Source organism: Aythya fuligula, chromosome 2 (genome assembly GCF_009819795.1).
Source record: "Aythya fuligula isolate bAytFul2 chromosome 2, bAytFul2.pri, whole genome shotgun sequence".
NCBI lineage: Eukaryota > Metazoa > Chordata > Aves > Anseriformes > Anatidae > Aythya > Aythya fuligula.
Window position 1 is genome coordinate 112,292,415 of NC_045560.1, and position 21,597 is coordinate 112,314,011.

General features: G+C 34.1%; 1 protein-coding gene across 4 annotated transcripts in view; it reads right to left on the reverse strand.

The window, feature by feature from the left end:
- The window catches only part of SNTG1 (syntrophin gamma 1), a 370,856-nt gene that overhangs the window by 55,735 nt on the left and 293,524 nt on the right, over positions 1-21,597 (reverse strand). For all 4 annotated transcript variants that reach the window (XM_032180786.1, XM_032180789.1, XM_032180787.1 and 1 more), the window contains one exon: positions 2,546-2,662. In XM_032180786.1, coding sequence (XP_032036677.1) covers positions 2,546-2,662 — 117 coding nt within the window. The remainder of the gene's footprint in view (positions 1-2,545; positions 2,663-21,597) is intronic.

Consider the following 21,597-nt stretch of genomic DNA (forward strand, 5'->3'; position numbering starts at 1 on the left):
AGAGGAATGGGGAGATGAGTCTTGCTACAGCTCCACTGAGCCCAAAGCACCAGCTATACATGCTGATGCCATATTGCCCCATCACAAAAAGTAACTCCAATTTCTGCTGAAGCAGAGAGACACTTGAAGCTTTGCTTAAAAGCTCACTGAACTCCCTGCATTTCATGCATTTGCATTTTAAGGGGACTTCTGAGGTCAGAACAAAACCCCTTCTATATAAAGAGATGTGCAAAGCAAAAGGAACTGTAGAATTAAAAAACTCATGGAATATTCATACATTGTTTACCCTGTTCACTTTTTTTTTTTTTTTTTTCTTAATTCAGAAGCTTGAATAGCAAGAGAAAAGGTGTTAGCAGTTTTTTCTCAATTGAAGTTCATTTCCTCTGAAATTTCCAAACTATAAGAAAATAAAACCTGTCAGACTCAACACACTCAAAGGAGAAAATGTACCAAGAAATGTCAGGAAAAAAAAAAAAAAGTAATTTCTATAAAAGATTTAAAATGCAAATAAGATACATCAGAATTGCTCATGTATCTGAACATGGAAAGTAGAAGTAGTATTGATCAAATAAATTAAAAAACAGTAGGGGAGACAGATGATATATACTGTTTAAACAGATGCCTCCCACTTTGGCAGAGACCAGGGATATAGTTTAATTTGATTTTCTGGTTAAAAAGTTGGCACATCTCTTTTCAGAAACAGCTTAATCCAAGAAGCTTACATTGCAAATATAATTAAAAGTGTTTTTCTTCTTATAATAACACTTTATGCATTCCATAATTAGAAGCTCTGAAACTGCAGCATTGAAAGCTTGTTCTTAATCTTTTGTAATCCCTAGAATAAATTAACACATATACCTGAAGAATAGCAAACATAACTATGTGTAAATGTTTGCATGTAGAAAGTAATTTTAAAAGGCCTGCTGCCTTTTAAAGAAGGCAGCAGTTCTTCTTTAGAGAACATTTTGCTGGTCATGTACATATGTGTTTTTTTTAAGGTACCTCTATACGAACCTCAGTACCTCTAAAAAGTGTATTTGCCATTTTTCCTTCATACTCCATAAACAGAAAATATTGTTTTCTCTGTTTGAAGTGTCTTCCTATTTTAGGATAAGAACCAGAATCTGGTTAAAATAAAAAGTAAATAATAATAATAATGATAACAACAACAACGTTGTGCTTGCAGTTCATCAAGACCTATACAAACCTATAGGATCAGTGTTTTGTCTCATAAAGCAGCAGATTGCCAGAATGGTTCACAGCCCTATTATTAATATGTTCTTTCCATACCCAATACCCATTACCCATCATTACCCATTTATCCACCAACAACACATTGCTTCTGGAAACTAATAATAGAAATAATATAAGATAATACTAGAAATAATATAATAATGTAATAATACAAATTCTCAGTAAAGAGGCTTGTAGTTTCTTCCAGAGTGCTTACAAAAGAATAATCCTCTTTTGTATTCAACAGGAGTATTCAGCATTGTGTCTAGGAGGGAGGGCTTTTTACTTGACAGGCAGTGAATGCTGAGGTAGATGTACCAAAGCCAGGAAGAGCCAAACTCCCTGTGCTAGTGATGGGAGAGCCAAGCTCCCATACCAGTGAAGTGATGGGAGCCACCAACACTGAATACATGAAGTTTTCCTTTCATATTTACTTTCATTTTTCATGTCTTTACTATGTTTTTAAATACTTTCTAAACAAATAAGGATAGTGACTGAAGAACTGTATGAAGAGTTGTACCTTTGAACCACATGAAGGATGTAAAATCTGGATCTGGACAACACAAGCTTTAGCAGCAGCCAGAAAAGTCACACAATAAAAAGAAATGAATTCACACTACTCTCCCCGTTGCCAATATGGTACTGCTAGTGACTCATTAGCTAGTGGCTTAAAATTTAGCTAGAGGATATATATATTTACTGAGGCTTAGATGTACCATAAAACTGTGAAATGAAATTGCAGAGAATGAGACAGTAGCTAAAATTTTACCCCGTGTTCTTAGTCAGATTCCAATTAATATATTTAATGTAAACTCATTTGCTTCTCTATTTTCCTTTTGGTGCTGCCAAGATGCATAAAAGTTATATTCAGGATAAAATCTAAAGACAGAGATGATGTTTTGCAAGCCTTGCCATTTCCACAGCATGCAAAAATCTTTGGTATAACCAAAAATCTCAGCAGTTTTCCTTTAGAATTATAGTTTAGTTTAAATGTTACCAGCTTGCTTCAGGCTTGTTCTGTCTGCCAAAGGGAAATGAAAAGCCCCTTTTTAGCACAAATATATCTCTATTGTATTTTTCTAAGTGCTCAGATAAGTAGGGGGAAAGAAGCGCTTGTTAGCTGCACAGTCATCTAACGAATGGTTATTTTCTGTCACTTTTATACCACATTCCCTGGAACTCTTCAATGCTGGAAGTGCTGCAATGCTGTTAGGTCAATGAGTGATACCTGAATGTAAAGCATTGCAGATGTTACATGAAACTATTTTATTTAATGACATTTATGACTACTCAGCATGAGAAATATACTTACTGGAGGTGCCATAAATTTATACAGAGAAGATCCCCTCAGTGCTAGAAACTTTGGTGTGTACATTCGATCCTGAAGGGAGTCTTGTTCCCGTTCTTCCGTCCAACCCATGTAGACTATCTGACGGAAAAATCAATAGTGTTGACAAATTCCTCAGACATTTTCTTCAAATTAGTTGCAAATATTTCAAGCAAGTAAGCTGATGTCTGTCAAATCTCACAAACCTTGAACCACCACCACAATGTGGTATATTGGCAGTTTACTTACAATCACGTGATTAAATGAAGAAAGCCTGTTACATCAAAATACTTCAGAACTATTTATTGCACTAGCAACAACAAAACAGCTAAGCCACATACCTAGCAGATGTCTGTTGTCTCTATTATCTCATTAAGAGCTCTCTGGAGTAATTCTAAATACTTGCTGACAAATCAAATAAGAGGAATTTAATGCAAGTAAGGAACCACTAGGCAGGAATGCAAAATCAAGAAACTGTTAAATGTTTTCAGATACAAGACAGACAGATACATGGGATCTTACTTTATCTTATATTGATAAAGCAAACATTCTGGAGCACATATTTTGAACATTGTACTGATTGAACACATTCAGAATTTATTTTGGAGTATTGAACCTCTTTGGCTTTGGAATAGTGAATTAACAGTCTGTTTTCAGGCATTCTATTTTGGATGGTGCTAAAAAGTAGTCAGAATACTGTTAACTCTTACCACTACTTGCAGTTCTTCAGAAACAAATGCACAAACTAGGATTTATTCAAACCCATTTTAGGATCTATTTCCCTACCTATCCACCTATTAATTCTGAGTAACTTAATATCAAATCCTTAAGGTAGTATGTAGTAGAAAAACATAGTATGAGTAATTATTATGCCAGCTTCTGGAGAACATCTGAACAGACAGTAGACATGTGATAGAGATTCTGATTTATAAACATGATAATAATAACAAACAACTTGCATTGTGCCATGCAGTGTACATTCCTGTTATAGAAAAAAGATGAACTCATATTTTATATGTTACTGTTAATGGAATAAATCTGCTTTTAAACCTCTTTGTGAAATTGATTTCTACATTAATTAGGCATGGAACATTCTTTGTCTTAAATGACCTGATATTTTCTGTGTTCCATAATGAAAATGTAAGGAAACCAGTTTAGGAAAAATATTACAATCATATTAATAGTCAGTTAGTTAGTAAGCTTACCAAGGGTACACATGTACTTAATGAACATATTTTTATTTTATTTTATTTTATTTTATTTTATTTTATTTTATTTTATTTTATTGTAAGGAGATCTTGTATATTGCATACTTTTGAAAAAGCAATTTACACAAGTTTATTTCATTGCTATTGAGAAGAGGGGAAGAGGGTTTTTATCAATAATTCTGCATGGAATATACATTAAAATATATTTTTCTTTTTCTTTTTTTTTTTTTTCTTTTTTCTTTTTTTCATTGGATGTTCTTCTTGCATGTTGGAAATAAATGGCTTTTTCAAATCCCCATGTACAAAGCTTGCACTACTGCTCTCTATCAGTGTTTAGTACGTACTTTTTGGTCTGTAGAGAAACAGGGAGCAGGTCCATTCCTCCAAGAGTTAGAGCAAAACCTAAACATTTAATTATATTGCTAATAGCAAACATTAATACTGTAATACAATCTTGGGTTCAATGCCTAGCATTTGTTTAAGTATCTGCTGGTTCAGTGACCAAAAAAGCTTGTAAGACTCTAAAAAGAAGACATACATGCCTCAGTACTCAAGAATTAAGCAGAATGATCAACACTATATTGTCATGCAATAACTAAACCCCCACATTTTCTGAAATTTTATTAATTCCTAAATGAAAAAAATAGTCAGAAATACAACCTGACAGTTACAATAAGAAGAGTTTTAAATTGTTTTAGTTTAATGTTTATTCAGATTTCCCTTATTTCTGATGTTTTGTGTGTTAATCAATGCAAGAAACATATGGAGACCCATCCTTCTGACTAGGTATTAATATGTAGAGCTTAGTGACTGAGAGGAGGAACATACAGGAGGAAGTTTAATATAGAAATTGTACTACTATTTACACAATTTTGATATATTTTCCTTCTGTAACTGAAAGAGAATGAATGGTCTCTAATTTCTAGGAATGAGGACATCTAAAAAAAAAGCAGTCATTGGTCCCAGCCAGCATGGGTTTGTGAAGGGTAGGTCCTGCCTAACTAACCTGATTTCCTTTTATGATAAGATCACCCGTATGGTGGACCAAGGGAAACCAGCTGATGTGATTTTTTTGGACTTCAGCAAGGCTTTTGACACGGTTTCCCATAGGATCCTACTGGACAAAATGTCCACCATACAGCTAAATAAAAACATCATACGATGGGTGAGCAATTGGCTAACGGGCAGGGCCCAAAGGGTTATGGTAAATGGGGCTGTGTCAGGCTGGCGGGCGGTCACTAGTGGGGTCCCTCAAGGCTCCATTTTAGGGCTGGTACTTTTCAATATTTTTATAAACGATCTGGATGTAGGAATAGAAGGTATTTTGAGCAAGTTTGCTGATGACACCAAACTTGGAGGAGTTGTGGACTCGAATGAGGGTGGAAAGGCCTTGCAGAGGGATCTGGATAGGTTGGAGAGCTGGGCGATCACCAACTGCATGAAGTTCAATAAGAGCAAGTGCCAGGTCCTACACCTGGGACGGGGAAACCCTGGCTGCACATACAGACTGGGCGATGAGACGCTGGAGAGCAGCCTAGAAGAGAGGGATCTGGGGGTCGTGGTAGACAGCAAGTTGAATATGAGCCAGCAGTGTGCCCTGGCAGCCAGGAGGGCCAACTGTGTCCTGGGGTGCATCAAGCACGGCATCACTAGTAGGTCAAGGGAGGTGATTGTCCCGCTCTACTCTGCGCTGGTGCGGCCTCACCTCGAGTACTGTGTGCAGTTCTGGGCACCACAGTATAAAAAGGACATGAAACTGTTGGAAAGTGTCCAGAGGAGGGCTACGAAGATGGTGAAAGGCCTGGAGGGGAAGACGTACAAAGAATGGCTGAGGTCACTGGGCCTGTTCAGCCTGGAGAAGAGGAGGCTGAAGGGAGACCTCATCACAGTCTACAACTTCCTCGTAAGGGGGTGTCGAGAGTCAGGAGACCTTTTCTCCATTAACACTAGTGACAGGACCCGCGGGAACGGGGTTAAGCTGAGGCAGGGGAAATTTAGGCTGGACGTCAGGAGGGGGTTCTTCACAGAGAGGGTGGTTGCACACTGGAACAGGCTCCCCAGGGAAGTGGTCACTGCACCGAGCCTGTCTGAATTTAAGAAGAGATTGGACTGTGCACTTAGTCACATGGTCTGAACTTTTGGGTAGACCTGTGTGGTGTCAAGAGTTGGACTTGATGATCCTTAAGGGTCCCTTCCAACTCAGGATATTCTATGATTCTATGATTCTATCTATGCTTTGAAATTAATTAAACTGAATTGATTCTGTGCTGTCTTAGATTGGTTTCTTTAAAATTGGACACAGTAAGATACCATCTTTCCTGATGATACTTCATTTTAGAAGGTTTCTACTTCTCCTATTCATCAGAGTAACAGGGCACAGTCACTCATGCTGTGCAGATGCATTGATATTTCACATTTTATTGCCTTAATACTAAAGCAGCCGTGAAATTTAAGGTGATTTCTCCATTCAGTATTGCTCTCTTGCCTCTGTAGATCATGAGGAGAAAATAGATTGATTTTTCAGACAATCTGCTGCACTAAGGTTTTATTAACAAAATGCATTTTTCCTTCAGACTAAATACCTAATTGACTATTAAACATACAGCAGAACTGTTAAGCAAAGTTGGTATGACTGTAATTAGAAACAAAGTGGTTTGAATATTTGCAGTAACATTCCACTTAAAAGATGTTTTTACACAATCCTGGTAGTTTCTAATTTACCTGCAGTGGCTCATTTCTCAAAATCAAATGGTGACGCAAATTAGTTAATGTAGAGGCTGCTGGTTCAGTAACAAAGATTCGGTAAGCTATTATGGTTTATGAGCTAAATCATGTACAGTTAAAAGAATCTATATCTATATGATAAATAAAACAGGACACTCTCTTCAGTCAAAAATCCATAGTCTTTACAAAATCCATAGTATTTCCATCACACTGACACCCAAGTCAAGAAAGAAAATAATCCACAAGTTGCTCTCCTTCATATCAGTTGAAAATATTGCTAAAATGTCTTAAATAGCCTTAACAAAAAGTTTTTCTATTTTCAGAGATTTCTCCAGAGTTTTAATACAAATTTTATTATATTTTAGGAAGAATGGTAAAAATAAAATACAAGACATTTTTCTCAAAATGAAAGGTAACGTTTATGTGATTTAAAATGAGAGGACATTCAGATGTCCTGACAGATGTACTGACAGCTTTTTTATCTTGGAATTCTCATATTCATACTCATATTACATGAAACAGTGTTGTAAGGCAACAGGATAAACATGGAGTCAGAAGACAAATGAATATGTCAGATAACACAAAGAAAAATATGATGAGGGATGAGGAACTCAGATAATTCCTTCTACCCTGATTTTAATATCCTTGTCCCTATGTGATAGTCTAAAAATTCATTATAGACATTTTTTAGCAGAAAAAAAAAAGAACACAAAACAAAAACAAAAAACACGCACACAAGAAAAACACATTAAAATGGAAATAAAAGTGTGACACTAATGCAGTCATTGGCAAAGAGTCACACACTGAAAAGACCTAAGACATTTTTTCAAAAGTAACAGAAGAATTAATGGTAGATAGTTTGAATAAATGATATAAAAAATTTTGTTCAAAGTCAAAATATCTCCTATGCTATTTTTTAGGTTGTGGAGAGCCTGGTTATCTTTCAAAAAATACCTTTTTTAATTAACTATTTTTTTGTTTTTATTGCAAAGAGACATGGTCCTGGGCAATCTCCTCCAAGTGACCTTGCTTAAGCAAGGGGGTTTGACCAGATGACTTCTAGAGGTCCCCTCCAATCTCAACCATTCTTTGATTCTCTAGAATAAGAAAAATTACCAATGTGTAAAAATGTTAAATGATTGCTTGCAAAATATTTTTTTCTTTCAGTGCTTCTCTGTTCTCTTTTGTATCCTATGTGTTTTATCACTGAAAAAGATCACCTTAGTATCTCTATAAGTACATTAAAGGAGGCTGTAGTGAGGTGGGTGTTGGTCTATTTGTGTCTGGTCATGTGCCTGGTGACAGGACAAGGGAGGATGGGCTAAAGTTGTGCCAGGGATGTTTTAGGTTGGATATTAGGAAGAACTTCTTTACCAAGAGGGTTGTTAGGCATTGAAATGGGCTGCCCAGGGAAGTGGTGGAGTCACCATTCCTGGAGGTCTTTAAAAGACATTTAGATGTAGAGCTTAGCAATATGGTTTAGTGGAGAACTTCTTAGTGTTAGGTCAGAGGTTGGACTTGATGATCTTGAGGTCTCTTCCAACCTAGACAATTCTGTGATCTTAAATATCTATGTAATAAAAGATTATTTCATGTTCACTCATTATTCCATATGAGATTGTAAGACTAGATATTTATAGTACCATCTAGTTTACATTCTATTCTATCATATAGTTTACTATTTACATAATTTACATTACTATATTACATCACACAAATTTAAGGATATATTTAGGGGGGTTAAAGTAGAGTACCAGAGAAATCTGAAAATATTTCTTAGTAATGGAAGATTATTTTTCTTTATATTCCATCTAATGGAAAACTGATAATAAAATACTGAAAACAAATAGTATATTTTGCTTTTAAACATAAAATATTATAATCAGAGTGAAGACAGTTGTTTAGGATAACAGAACTACACTAGAATTTGTTATTTCCAAGGCAAATGATGCACAGAATAATGAAGAGTTCATTTTAGGAACTCTGCAGATATCTATCCAATATTAAGAGCCTCCTTCACATATTTGAAAAGTAACAGCTACACACGGAAACAGGACAGATTTCTGAAGAGGTAAAGAGTTGTAATTTGGCTTTCCAGGTTCCTTATAATCTTCTTCATGTCATAATCTATTAATCCACAGTAAGATTTTATCTCATCCATTCAATTCACCATCCACTGCTACATGTTAATAGCTACACTCATTTTTCTTATTTAAGACTAAGTATCTGCTTATTGAAATAAATTCTTCTAATGATAAAGTCAATTTAAACATTAATTGGGCAACTGCGTGTCTTTGTCAAAATGTCAACGTTAATGTCTTTTTTTTTTTTTTTGGCTTCCTTGAATTATTCAAGTCAATGAACAATTACTTGTATTTTAAAATCATTACAGTTTGAATTTGTTATTTTAGTAGAGTTAACTAGCATTTCAGAAGTATGTCTTTTCTTTTGCTGAAGACCTTTTCCAAGAAAGACCTTATGCAGCTCTTTTTACAAAGATAGATTTTTGTGTAAATAGCATGAATTAGACACTATTTTGCTTATTTATTTATTTATTTTTTTTTTTTCAAGGCACCTCATTTCTTCTTGTAGAGACTTCCCTTGCTTACCCACCACATCACTCACCTTCAGAGCAATTTAATACAACTTTAACATATTGCCGAGCAGGTGCACTTGGCTGCCAGGTTTATCACCTTGGAGCATTGGTCCCACTGCCATCACAGACATTTTACAGGCCACTTGAGAAGCTTCAGGCCTTCTCTGACACTCAGCAGAGCAGCTCTCATCATATTCTTCAATAGTGAGAAGATCTCACACACCTTGGCTAAAAAACTACTATGCCACTGTCATCATTCTCCCTCCTGCTACCATAGCCGTTAGGATTTTTTTTTATTATTATTATTTTTTTAACTGGGAAAAACACCTTTTTTTACGTGGTCATATTTGAATGTCTGCCTGTTCATTTTTCACTTACTGAACTTAAAAACAGGCAAAAATAGGGCTATAAATTTTAATCCAAGGTGACTGAATTCAAAGCAGAAAGCTTAACACTCAGGTGGCCAGAAAGTAAACATCATCTATTCTAAAGCCCAATAGTTTGACTATATTTAGGACTTACACTTTGATTATTGTGGTGTGTTTTTTTTTCCCCCTCCTATATGTACATAGTATACATGTAACAAAATTTTGAGGCTCTAAAATATAAATGAAAAAATAAACAAATATTTCAATCTAGGTGGAGGAGAGGTGGCCTCTCCTTTCTCATGTAAAATGGGTCACCTTCATTTTTGTTATGTCAGGGTAGGCTACTGAAACATGCTGAATGAACAAAAAATCTGAACATTACAAGTCACTAGACAGCGTCTTTCAGACTTTCTCATGGTGCCAACAAGTAAACAGTGACACAGTCACCTTTCTCAGGTACACGTGCAAGTGAATCACGTATGAAAAGATTTACTATCATTCTTAACTCACCTCATGAGTAGTTTTCAATCAGATTTCAATGTCTGGTTCCAGATATTGGTTTGATTTCAATTTTCTGTTTCTCCGACAAGGACTGGTAAGCAGAACATGGACAGGACTGGTGGATTTTTGGCTATCTGGCTGTCTCTGTGAGATCATCCTACCTGTGCAGCTGCTTCACTTACATCCTGAAAGCCTGCTTACTGAGCTCTATCCAAGATGCAAAGGAGAAGGTAATAATAAATATGGGAGAACCCCAAATGTTTAAGTCTATAGAAGATACTTGGTAAGAGGTAATATTTTTCCAATGTCCAATTTTTAGTGACAATGGCTTCACAAGACCTAACTAACAAATATTTTATACCTTTGTGGGATCAAATTCTGAACCATTCATAAAAACAGCATTGCTGTCATCTGTAAGTATACATATCTGTTTAGGCTTAAAATAAAATGCTCAAGTGCTTCATCCTCTGATGAAAGCAAAGTCAAAATTCCATGGAAAAATGTTATTCATTGGATGAAGATTATCAAGGAGCCAAAATTTAATTTACATTCTTAATTATTTAAATGACAATATGTACAAACTAAGTAAAATTGCTACTAATGTTTGAAAAATGTCTTTTCCTGTTTATACTGAGGAACTATTATTTTCTGTTTTATCTGATCACCAAAAGAAAAAGACTTCTGCAAGCTTTAACTGTTCTTAAGGGCTCTCAGGGAGCAAAATTACTATCAATACTCCTAGAATAATAAATATAGAATAAAATCTCCAAAAACAATCGAGCAAATTTAGACTAGAATTACACTGCATTTCAGCAAGTCATGCATTTTTGAATAAGATTATGATGCATGTAAAGGAAAGAAGAAAAAGTCATCAAGGGATGAAATTTCATTTTCAAATGTACAAATAAGTTTTCTACATTTTGAATGAAAAGAGTGTGACTGAAGAAGTAGAAATAGTGACAGTTTTTTTTTAATTAGTTAGTTTGTTTGTTGTCCTTATCGTGTGATTTTACTTTATGAAGCTCTGAGAAAGAAGGTCTGTGAAAGGTCAGGTCATGGTTAGTTGAATTTATTTATTATGAAAAAAAATAATAAAGGTTCAAGGAAAGTTGATAATTTTTTCAGACTTGACTGCATCTATGGAAGGACTCTATTATTACAACAAGATAAGACATTATTTTAAACCAATATTCACATGCTCAGAAAAGTACATAATGAAGTAATTAATAAAACCAATTCAAAAAATAATAATATTTATAATCCTTCAAAGATTAAATACTACTACAATCAGAAACATGATGGCAAATCATAAGTGACATGTAAGTCAGCATTTCTCTACAGCTATTAGTGGGTACAGATATTTCTTTTAAGCAAAGCTAGTTATTTAATTTTCTTATTAAACTTTCTGGGCTTCTTCTCTAGCAACCGTCAATCAGTGCACAGCAGCAAAGTTTACTAAAAGAAAGGAGTTTGCTAATGAAGGAGTTTTATCTACTACTGGATTATTCAGAAACAACTGAAAGACACACAGATCTTCCATAGAATGTGCAAATCTCCAGATAGTGTTTGGTGCTTCAACAGAGTACCTTTGGTGGGCCAACTTTACTGATCCCAGTTAATAACATGTAAAATAAACGGGCAATATAAAAAGTTAATGTTCAAAGCAATAATGAATCACTCCCTAATGTGATTTTATCATTCATTAACTATAACAAATAATCTTTTGTCTAATGAATTCACAGTTTTTAAGATCATTAAGCAATAAATCTAATTAACCTTAATTTCCAAATAGAAAAATATATTTGTCTTGATATGCAAAAAATTAATAATTCAGTAAAACTTCAGTTTATATTTCAATTCTTACCATGTAATGAGAAATTGTAACCAAATCCATAAATTTTGCCTATAAGGATAACATTGTGTTTCCTTCCTTAAGAGGAACATCAGACAATATTCTTCCTTTAAGTTAGATATATATATTTATATATAAATAATCAAAAATAGGAGAAATGGAACAAAAAATTTTGAACTAAGTTACTTTCATGAGCATCTTGATTGCCGTCTACTAACTCGAGACCAATAGAAGGAATTGATTTTTTGTGTGCTTTGTTTTGTTATTCTTTAGCCTGAAAAACTGATTTAAAGTAAAAATTCTGGACAATCACCCAACTTTGTCACATAAAAAAAAAAAAAAAAAACACTAACTGAAAAAAACATATTTAAAAAATACCTCTAAAGTGTCATCTTTTTTTTTTTCTTTTTTTTTTTTTTTCTTTCCTACAGAAATACCTAGTTTGAACTTTCTTTTCTAACTTCTTTGTTTCAAACAATAGTGCACGTCAGTCTAATGAGTTGAACATTATTAGGAATTGGCTTTGAGTTATTCTTATTTCATACTTCTCAGACACATAGCATCTATTGGAGTATCTTCAAATGTACAGGTTTTTTTTTCAATTTTGTGGCTTTCAACAGAAATTTTAATGGATTTTGAATGACTGATGAAGACAACTTTAAAAGTTAAAAAAATACAGTTGAATGGATAAAACTTGCAGCATTTTAACAACTCGGTCCCAGAGAATTCATCTTCCACTACTGCTAAATAGAGACAACATTATGAGTCACTGCTTTTTTCTTTCACCTATTTTTAGGGTTTGAACCTTCAACTACAGCAGCCTGAAAAATAAATGAATCAATTTTTATAAAAACAAATAAATAACCTGCAAATGAAAACCACAGTATGTACCTTGCTAGGTCTACGGAAAGGCATTTATTCTGTATGTCTACCTTGTGGTATTATGCGGAAGAAAATACATATCAAAGTAGCTTAGATGTCTTTTGGTTTTAAAACTACAGAAAAGTTTGAATTGTTTCTCTTAGTGAGAAATGTTATGAACTCTCCATTCTTAAAGATACCCAGAAATTGACTAGACAAAGTCCTGAGCAACATAATTTATATTGACGATACTTTGAGCAAGGTTTCAAGGTTTCTGAGCAGATAACCTACAATAACTAATCCAACTTACGTTATTCTATGATTCTATCATTAATAATCTTTAATATCAAAGCGGTCATCAGTCTTGGGATCTGCTACAGAGTACTCATGACTTAGTATTCTTAGTAACATCTTCAGTGTTACTTTTATTACAATGCTGTAATAAATGCTGAGGAATTACAATTCCTCGGTGGTACACAGGGTGCCACATAAAAATGTAGTAGTTCACATTTGATAATCCATTTGTAGCAGTCCAGGATTCTCTAAACCTACCCATTTTACATCAACCTTCATCTTCAATAGGGCAGTGTATCAAACCTCTCACTACAGACCTTCAACATAAAAATGCATTCTGAGGAGGAATTTTTAGTATAGTCTGCTTTCAAGTAAGGCAGCCTTCTGAGTGGAGACAGCAGGATTCTATTTTTGCTCATAAGCAGAACACAAGACATGAAAGATGAATCTTATGATCCCTTCTCAGTTGTTAACAGGGTGCAAAATGGCTATGTTTTTTGAAGGTTCCTGATGAGACTGAGAAGAAAGGGAAAGAGAAGTTTATAAGTCAGATGAAAACAGAGTTGATAAATATCACAGTGCTCACATATGTGTATCCATATGTAACTGTATACTACATACAGTCTGTAGAAAACAACCATGTCAAGTATTTAGCCTTCCATGTCAAGTATTTAGCCTTATCCTTCAAACTTATAAATTATGGTGAACCTCAGAAAAGTTTAATAATGCCATATGCAAAATAAAGGTAGGAAGTAATTGTAACTCTATTGACTTTCCAACCAGAATGGAAAAGCTGGCATGTAAAGGACTAAAGTAATAACATGTAACTTGCATTCTTACACATCCTTAAGTAAGAATCTTCCTAAATTATTACTAAGAAAGAAATAGAAGTGGGGCTATTCTGGACTACTTTAAAATATTAATTTACAAACATCTATATCCAAGTACAACTGGATTGAGAAAGAGAACCAGAATGCACTCCCATTTTGAAAGACAGTAAGGTAGAGGGAAATGACTTTTAAAATCCCTCCTTTGGAAGCTGAGGAAAACCTTAGGGGATGATTAGATCAAGAACATGATATTCAATAGATTTTACATAATACTGTTTTCATGCTTCTCTTCATAACTTAATTTTTTATCAAGAATTTATTCTTTTTTCTTCTTTTGTTAGAATAAAGCTTGTTTTAATCAGTCTGGTGCTCTGCTGTTTAAAGTGAACTTAGGCTATCCTGAAGGATCTCCGATAGGCTATATGCCCATGGCTTCTGGAAGGGAGTAAGTGTAGTTCACATTTATTGAACTCTTGTTGCACTGAATTCTTTTTCAGCAAAGGGGTGATACCTTTCAATAGCTTATTTTACAATAGGCTGTTACAATAATGGGAAACAGAGTGACTTCCAACTGTATATTTGAAATAAAGCAGCATAGAAATTGCAAATTGTGTCATGATAGTGATGGACTTTGGAGTACGCTGAAAATGTCAGTTGGATAGAGATTCATTTAGCAACTCACATGACAACAGAGCCATTAATCAGAGAATTGGAAGATGCCAGACACCTGCCTGGGACTTTGTGAAGGTTCCCAGACCCAACATTGCCTATCTACTGCTTCAGGCACTTTTGCCTCTCCAGATCTGCACAATTTTCATAACAATTTTCTTTTTAAAGGAAAGATGCACTTTTTTGGGGGTTCTAAATTCAGCAGCAGTAGGATATTCCAACAAGAAAAATGTTAAAAGTAAATAAATATATGCTTCAGTCATCAGCTTCTGAGAACAGCATATTTGCTGTTAGTAAACTTCTATTTGCTGTGTCATAAAATAATATGGACTTAGCAAGTTATTTTCCCCAAAATTATAAAATTGAAACCAAAACTTCTCTTATATGCTAAACATATAACAGCCATGTATTGTTTGCTAAACAGTGCCTCCTTACCAGGTACTGTAACTGTTTAAAAGAACACACCAAGGTGTTAAGAACACCTATCATGAATTTCTAAGGGATGTTTCTGCATTCCAAATCAATGACATTGTCAATTGTTTTGCACTACTTTATGCATCAGCTCTTTTCTGAAATTCAAGTGGCAACTGTATCTCTGGTACCATGGAATATTATTGCAATGAAAAGGGAAGATTAATAACTGTCTATGTTCCACAGAATTCTGTTTATACACTATTCTTAGAAATTCAGGAGATTAAATAGTTTTATTTTCACAGGGTATGATACCATCACAAGGTAAGAAAGGAAGCACAGATCATCAGTGTAGAGATGAAATTAGTGAATGAAAAACAATGAAATGTGTATTCACCTCTCCCCTTGAAATAAACTTTAATTAAAAATACTTTCTTTAAGCTTTTTGAGTCCCATGTGCTCCTTCAGTAGAAGATCAACAGTGAAAGTATATGCTTCATTGATTCCAATTAATTTATTTAGATGATACAATTCCCCAATGAGTAATGCTTGTATTGGTTTACTGATCACCATCATTCTAATCTACAAAATTAATGTTATTCTTGGGAAAATTTAAACTTGCTTGACATAATAAAAGAGACACTACAATAAATGATTGCACTGTATTTATTTCTATCCTTAGGCTCCAATGAAAATTCCAAAATGGTCAGAAAGAACAAATTTGTATCTGATAAGACATAGGTATTAAGTCCATATTTGATTTAGGGTGAGGTTAGAGAAAACAAAGAGTTTTTCCTATACCCAGTATTTCTGAGTGTGAGTTTAAAGAAAATATGACCTATATCTTTTATGGATATAGTGACTTGACTTCTCCTTTTTTGTTACTTTCACTGTTTCTGAGTTTGTTACAATCTTTCAGGACATTGTAAGACAGCAGAGAGGTGCAGCCCATGCCCATCACTGAATGCACCTATTTCTAAACAAGGATGCTTAAAGTCGCTTTCTGTCCTCTTGCTTTGGTGGACTGTTTGGATAGTGACTAAAAGTCCCATCCAACAATAAAATACAAGAAAAAGATGCAAATATCTATTCTATTAGAATTTTAAATGGTTCTTTCTTGTTTTAACATTTACTAATTATATTGCCAGTTTTAGACATTATAAATATCCATCACACACACAAAAAACAAACAAACAAACAAACAAACAAAAACAACAACAAAAAAAACAACCAACCAACCAAACAAACAAAAAAACTCTGTCTTTTGTAAATTTTATAAATTGCAGGAATCCCTTTCACTATCGTACTTAATTTACAGATCCAACTTCTTCAGTAGCCAAATATCAGATACAAATATTTTTAGAGACTTAAAGCAGAATTTAAATGTATGTTGTGCATGTAAATAGAATATTGAAATAAAATGACGCAACAAAAGCCATGTCTTCAGTTTCTGTTTAAACTGAGTGGTTTCTCACTGTCTGACTTTGCCCTAAATACACAGTTATGCTTCTCAGCAAAAGTGCAGATATTCTTCTGTGTTAATGACAAACAAGGAAGTAATGAATCCATTGCCTAAATCTGCTAGGATTATGTCTGATTGAGAAAAACCCTGGATGTGTACAAGCAGGATCAAGGTTACTAAAAAAAAATAAAATATGATATTTTTGATATTATTGATGTTTTTTGATATTATTTTGATTTTTTTTTTTTATATTATTGTAAAAAGTAGCAGCTAAAGGGCAAAAGGGCATACACTTTCATGGAAACCTAGCAATCATAGAGCTGACAAAGTCAATGCATCACAGCTGTATCTTTCATCACCGAACTAAAACTTCAAGCTAAAGCTTGAGGCTCCTGTTGAATCTATGACAGATAGATATGCATATCTTGCAGAAAGATATGCAAGACTTGTGGGATCAGAAAGAGCCTGAATCTATATCTGAGAGGAGTTTACAATGCAAGGTGAATGATCCTGTAAGAATTCCTTAATCTGTAAAGCAGTAGATTGAGCTGTCTACTTGGTTCAATAGTTTTAAACCACAACTGTCACTCCAAAAAGAGACATAAACATATTATTTTGTAAAGTGTATGCATGTATTTATTTATCTATTTATCTATCTACTTATTTAGAGCAGGAACTCTCATTCAGTTTTTTAGAAAAAGTCTTTGTGTGAGCATTCAAATATTTGAATCCTAACGCAGCTCTACACTGCTGGTTGGATTTTAACAAGCTGGTTGGATTTTATCTCAATGGTTCTCTAGGAACCAAAGTTAAAGCAAGTATCCCATTACTTCTCTGCAGTCACCTCTATTAATCTACCCTTAATTAATAAAGGGTAGATTATTAATCACTTAAATATTTACAACATCTAAATCACTTAAATATGCTTATAATATCTAATAACATTTCTTCCAGAACTAGACAATAAATGTTTACCTTTTCAATTTAGGAATCCACTTGTGTAGTTGTAGGACATGTCTATTACATCACTAGATTTTAAATGCCTATAACAGAGAAAGGCATTTAGATTTCCTTAATTCTCCTGTCTTATATAAGCCTTTATTTGAGAATAAAGTACAGTTTTCCCAATATTAACTAAAATCTGAACACAGATCTAACATTAAATATTGTCAGGCAAAATTCAAAATTTACCCTTACTGAAAAGACTTTTCAGGGAGTAACATTAATATAACAGAGAGATGAGGAAAAAAAAAAAAAAAAAAAAAAAAAAAAAAGGAGGGGGAAAAATAATAAAATATGTAAGAGTAAATTAGGATGAATTCTATACTTGAGGCAAAACTGAATTTGCTGGATATGCAGAAATAATTTGATACACAGCTTGAGACTTGTAGTTTGAGATTTAAATAAGAACTTGATCTTATCATTCTTTTCTATCATCAAATTTTCCAGCAGGTGTTCAAATTACTTCCACCATCTCAAGAGCTATAGGGTATGCAGCCCCAGGATATAAGCACTGCTATCCAGTAACTTCATCAAGTGACTCACAACATGAATATTATCTAGCTCATCAGGTAACCCACTATCTTTGAGAAGCAGTCTGACCTTCCTCTCAAAAGTCAACATGTAGGTTTCCTCAACCTAAAAACTGTGTAACTGTGGTGCATATTGTCATTTTAGAGCTTACATCCTGAAGCTCAACAGCTACTCTGAACTACAATATAAAGGAAAGAAAAATCCTTTACTGACCAAAGGAAGCACAGTTTTTATAATAGAAAATGTCTCAAAAGCATCTAGCACAATTAAAGAATTGTGATAACTATTTCCTATCAACCAAACAACACATATTTTTATATATCTATTTCCTTTTACTTTACAGAAAGTCCAATTAGTATTAACAAGCAACATAAGCCTTTCACAGGTTTAAGCTATGGAGTAATAATCCATGCCAAGTGCCATAAATGGCTGACAATTCAATGTGGAAAATTAGCACAGCACAATTTACACCCTATTGTGTACTTCTGCCTAATTTAACAGCAGGAACTCAGTTCCCCCTGTGTGTTTCTATAAACATTTAACAATAGAAGCTTCATTTTACAGATTTTCCTTCAAAATAAACCTGATCAAATCCTTACTGTGACAACAGATTGTGATAGAGCAGATGTACCATAGGACGTGAAAGTTCACTAACTGTCAGTCAAGATATGCAAAGTGGAGACTGAAGAAATGCAGTAATGGCATACTGTAAAATGATTAATTCAAACGTCATGTGAAACATACCACCAAAACACCAATGAAAGGGAACATACCTACTATCCTTAAAGTACTATTGATACATTTTTCTTTGATAGCATGTCACCTTCCAGTAGAACATTCTGTTTAATCATTCCAATTTAAAAATATTAATACAATAGCAATGTCATCTCAGAGGCCATTACACAACAATAAAAATAATTAAATATATGGAGTATGTTTCATACAGATGTTTATCAACAGAACAGATGTTGTTCTGTTGTTGATCTGTTCTTCTGAGCAATGCCATTCGCCTTTTGAAGTGGAATAAAGATGTAACTCATCTGCAGCAAAGGACAGTGGCTTGAGTGACACGCAAACCAGCTACCATGACATTTGTGTGTAGTCTCCTTCATAAAGCTTTCAAATGTTATGTTTTATTAAACAAACTCAGTGAGCAGAGTTTTTAGAAGTGATTTTAAATGAGACTGTTCTAACTGCATAACTTTAATCAAGCTGAGCAGTAGCTTATTAAGCCAGAATATAAAATGGTATTACATAGCTGATCTGATAACACTGCATGTATTTCTTTTTATTAAATGATATCAAAAGTAAGAGAAAATGGGTATACCCACCTGTATTTATGAAAATCAGTGAGAACATACATATGCTGCAAAACACTGGGATTCAGAAAAGCCGAGTACTGCAGAATGTGACACACACAGCTATAATCCAGTTTCTTGCCTTAATGTGGCATCAGTTAATTATGTTTTAAAACTTAACGTTTTAAAACTTTTAAAACTTAAACATTGTTTTAAAACTGAATTAAATACAGTTGTGGAGCTTGAAACACTGCTCAGTAAAGACATAAGAATCTATGAAATAGGCTAAGATATTAGTTCCAAAGTAATATCTTGAAGTACTAAAGCTGCATGGATTCTCATAAACTGTTAACTTTGCCAAGGACAGCTACCAATTATTTTCTCATAAACATAGGGAAATTCTAGAGGGAAAGATTCTTTTAAAAATTAAGATTACTTAATGAGAATATCTCATCTTCTGTGGAGACAAGACAAATCTTTCAAAAATACTTATGATGTCTGTGGATAGAAAAGAAATAGTGTCTTACTTAAGGACTATATTTTTTCCCCCTTTATCCTTTTTCTGTGAGGTCATCCTTGATGACAAACGGAGGGTAATAATTTTTGAATTTGTCATAATAAAGATAAGAGATGCAGCATGGATAAAGGAAGTTTATATACATTGTTCCGCTAAGATATTCCTATCCCTGTTCCATATGTAAAGCTTTCTATCAGGGTTGAGAGACTGACTGGACTGCAGTAGTGTCTCAGGAAAGACCTCTTTCTTTCTTACAGCAACTGTACTACCCTTTGCATAGCAAAGGAGAATTTGGAAGCAGATCTGTTGAGATACAATGTTCATAGCATGTTCATAGCATGAACATTGTATTTCATGTATTTAATGAAATATATTCATTATATTGCATTGTATTTCATTTCATTGTGCATGGACATAACATGTTCATGTTGAGATGTAATGTTCATGGCATGAATGCACTGAGCTGAGGCAGGAGATGGCCTGCAGTCCCTGTTGAAGTAGAATAACAAAATCAGTGTTACAGATCCAAGAGGGAAATGTGAGAATGAGCAGAACAATCTCTGTGGCTGAGAAAAGCAGTGGTGATAATGTGAATCAACACTGTTGTACATCAACAGCTGCATTAGAAAAAGAACCATAGAAAATAGTTTTTTGAACCTTTGAACCAATGAGAGATGGGCAGGAATTCTCCTTGTTTTGATAACATGTGTTCTCCACTGTGGAAAAAATTGCAATACACACAAAGAATACCAATGCACTCCTAGTATTAGGATACTTGTCCTTTCTTGGAAAATAAAACACCCGTTTTAGACAGCATGCAGGGAAGTAAACTGTTCTTTGCTCTTCTCTTGAAAGTAATGCCTACAGCATTTGGTAACCTTGAGAAGAGAAAGCTAAAGGTTGCATGAAGATGCACGCGTCTGCTCTGCTTATATGCCTCCTTAAGTGCTATACCATTTTTGCTGTCTTTGTTTAACATAGAGCAAAAGTAGATTAATTTTCAAAAACAGGATTTTATGAAACATCATTTTATTAAAATTATATTCTTTTATTTCCCCCCTGAAGCTGGTATTTATTTATTTTTTTTGGTAGTTAATGCTGTCAGTTTAACCGGTATGCTTGAATCACAGGTGGAATTTTCAGCAGCTATGGAAATTAGCCTATTAAAAACATAGAGATTCAGATACTGTGTCAGGTTAATGCTCAGATCTTGAAAGAGATAGCAGACCTAAACTTTCAATAGTATAATGGAAAAGATATGAGAAATAAAAGAATATAGCAGTTCTATTTATATTAATTGTAGGCATTTCCTAACATCGTGTACTTGTAATACCACAGAAGAGAACCATTTTGTGCAGATTCTTTGGTTATCTTTAAACCTTGAGGCTTGACTCTTTTCTCTGTAGTACAGAAGCAAGAGGCTATTTACTGCATTTGTCAACATGTATGTGAACATAACCAGAAGCCAGGAAAGTAGAAAATCAGTTCCCTGTTTTTGCCAGGGACCGAATTTGCTTTGTACTGCTAGTTTACTGAGTAAAATAAGATAAAGTGGAATCAGAAAGTTCAGACTTCCCCAACTGCAATTTAATAAACTACGTGTGGGTGCAGGAGGAGGTGAAATCAAGGTAAGAACTAAGTTTTAATTCTAAACACAAAATTGCACTGCATATCTAAAAGAGATGTATTATGATATGTAAATGAGAGTTATAAGTGCAGTGAAGTCTCCAGTAGTTGGAGACAATACATTTGGTTTCCTACACTAAGAAGAATCAGAAGATTTTGTAAGAAGGGCTATCTAACGCTGATTTTCCTAGAAGCTACCAAGTAGATTTTCAGCTGACACCAGAATATTCACAAACTCACAGTGGCTAATGTAAAGACTGCAAAATGAAAAGAAATTAGGTAGTGAA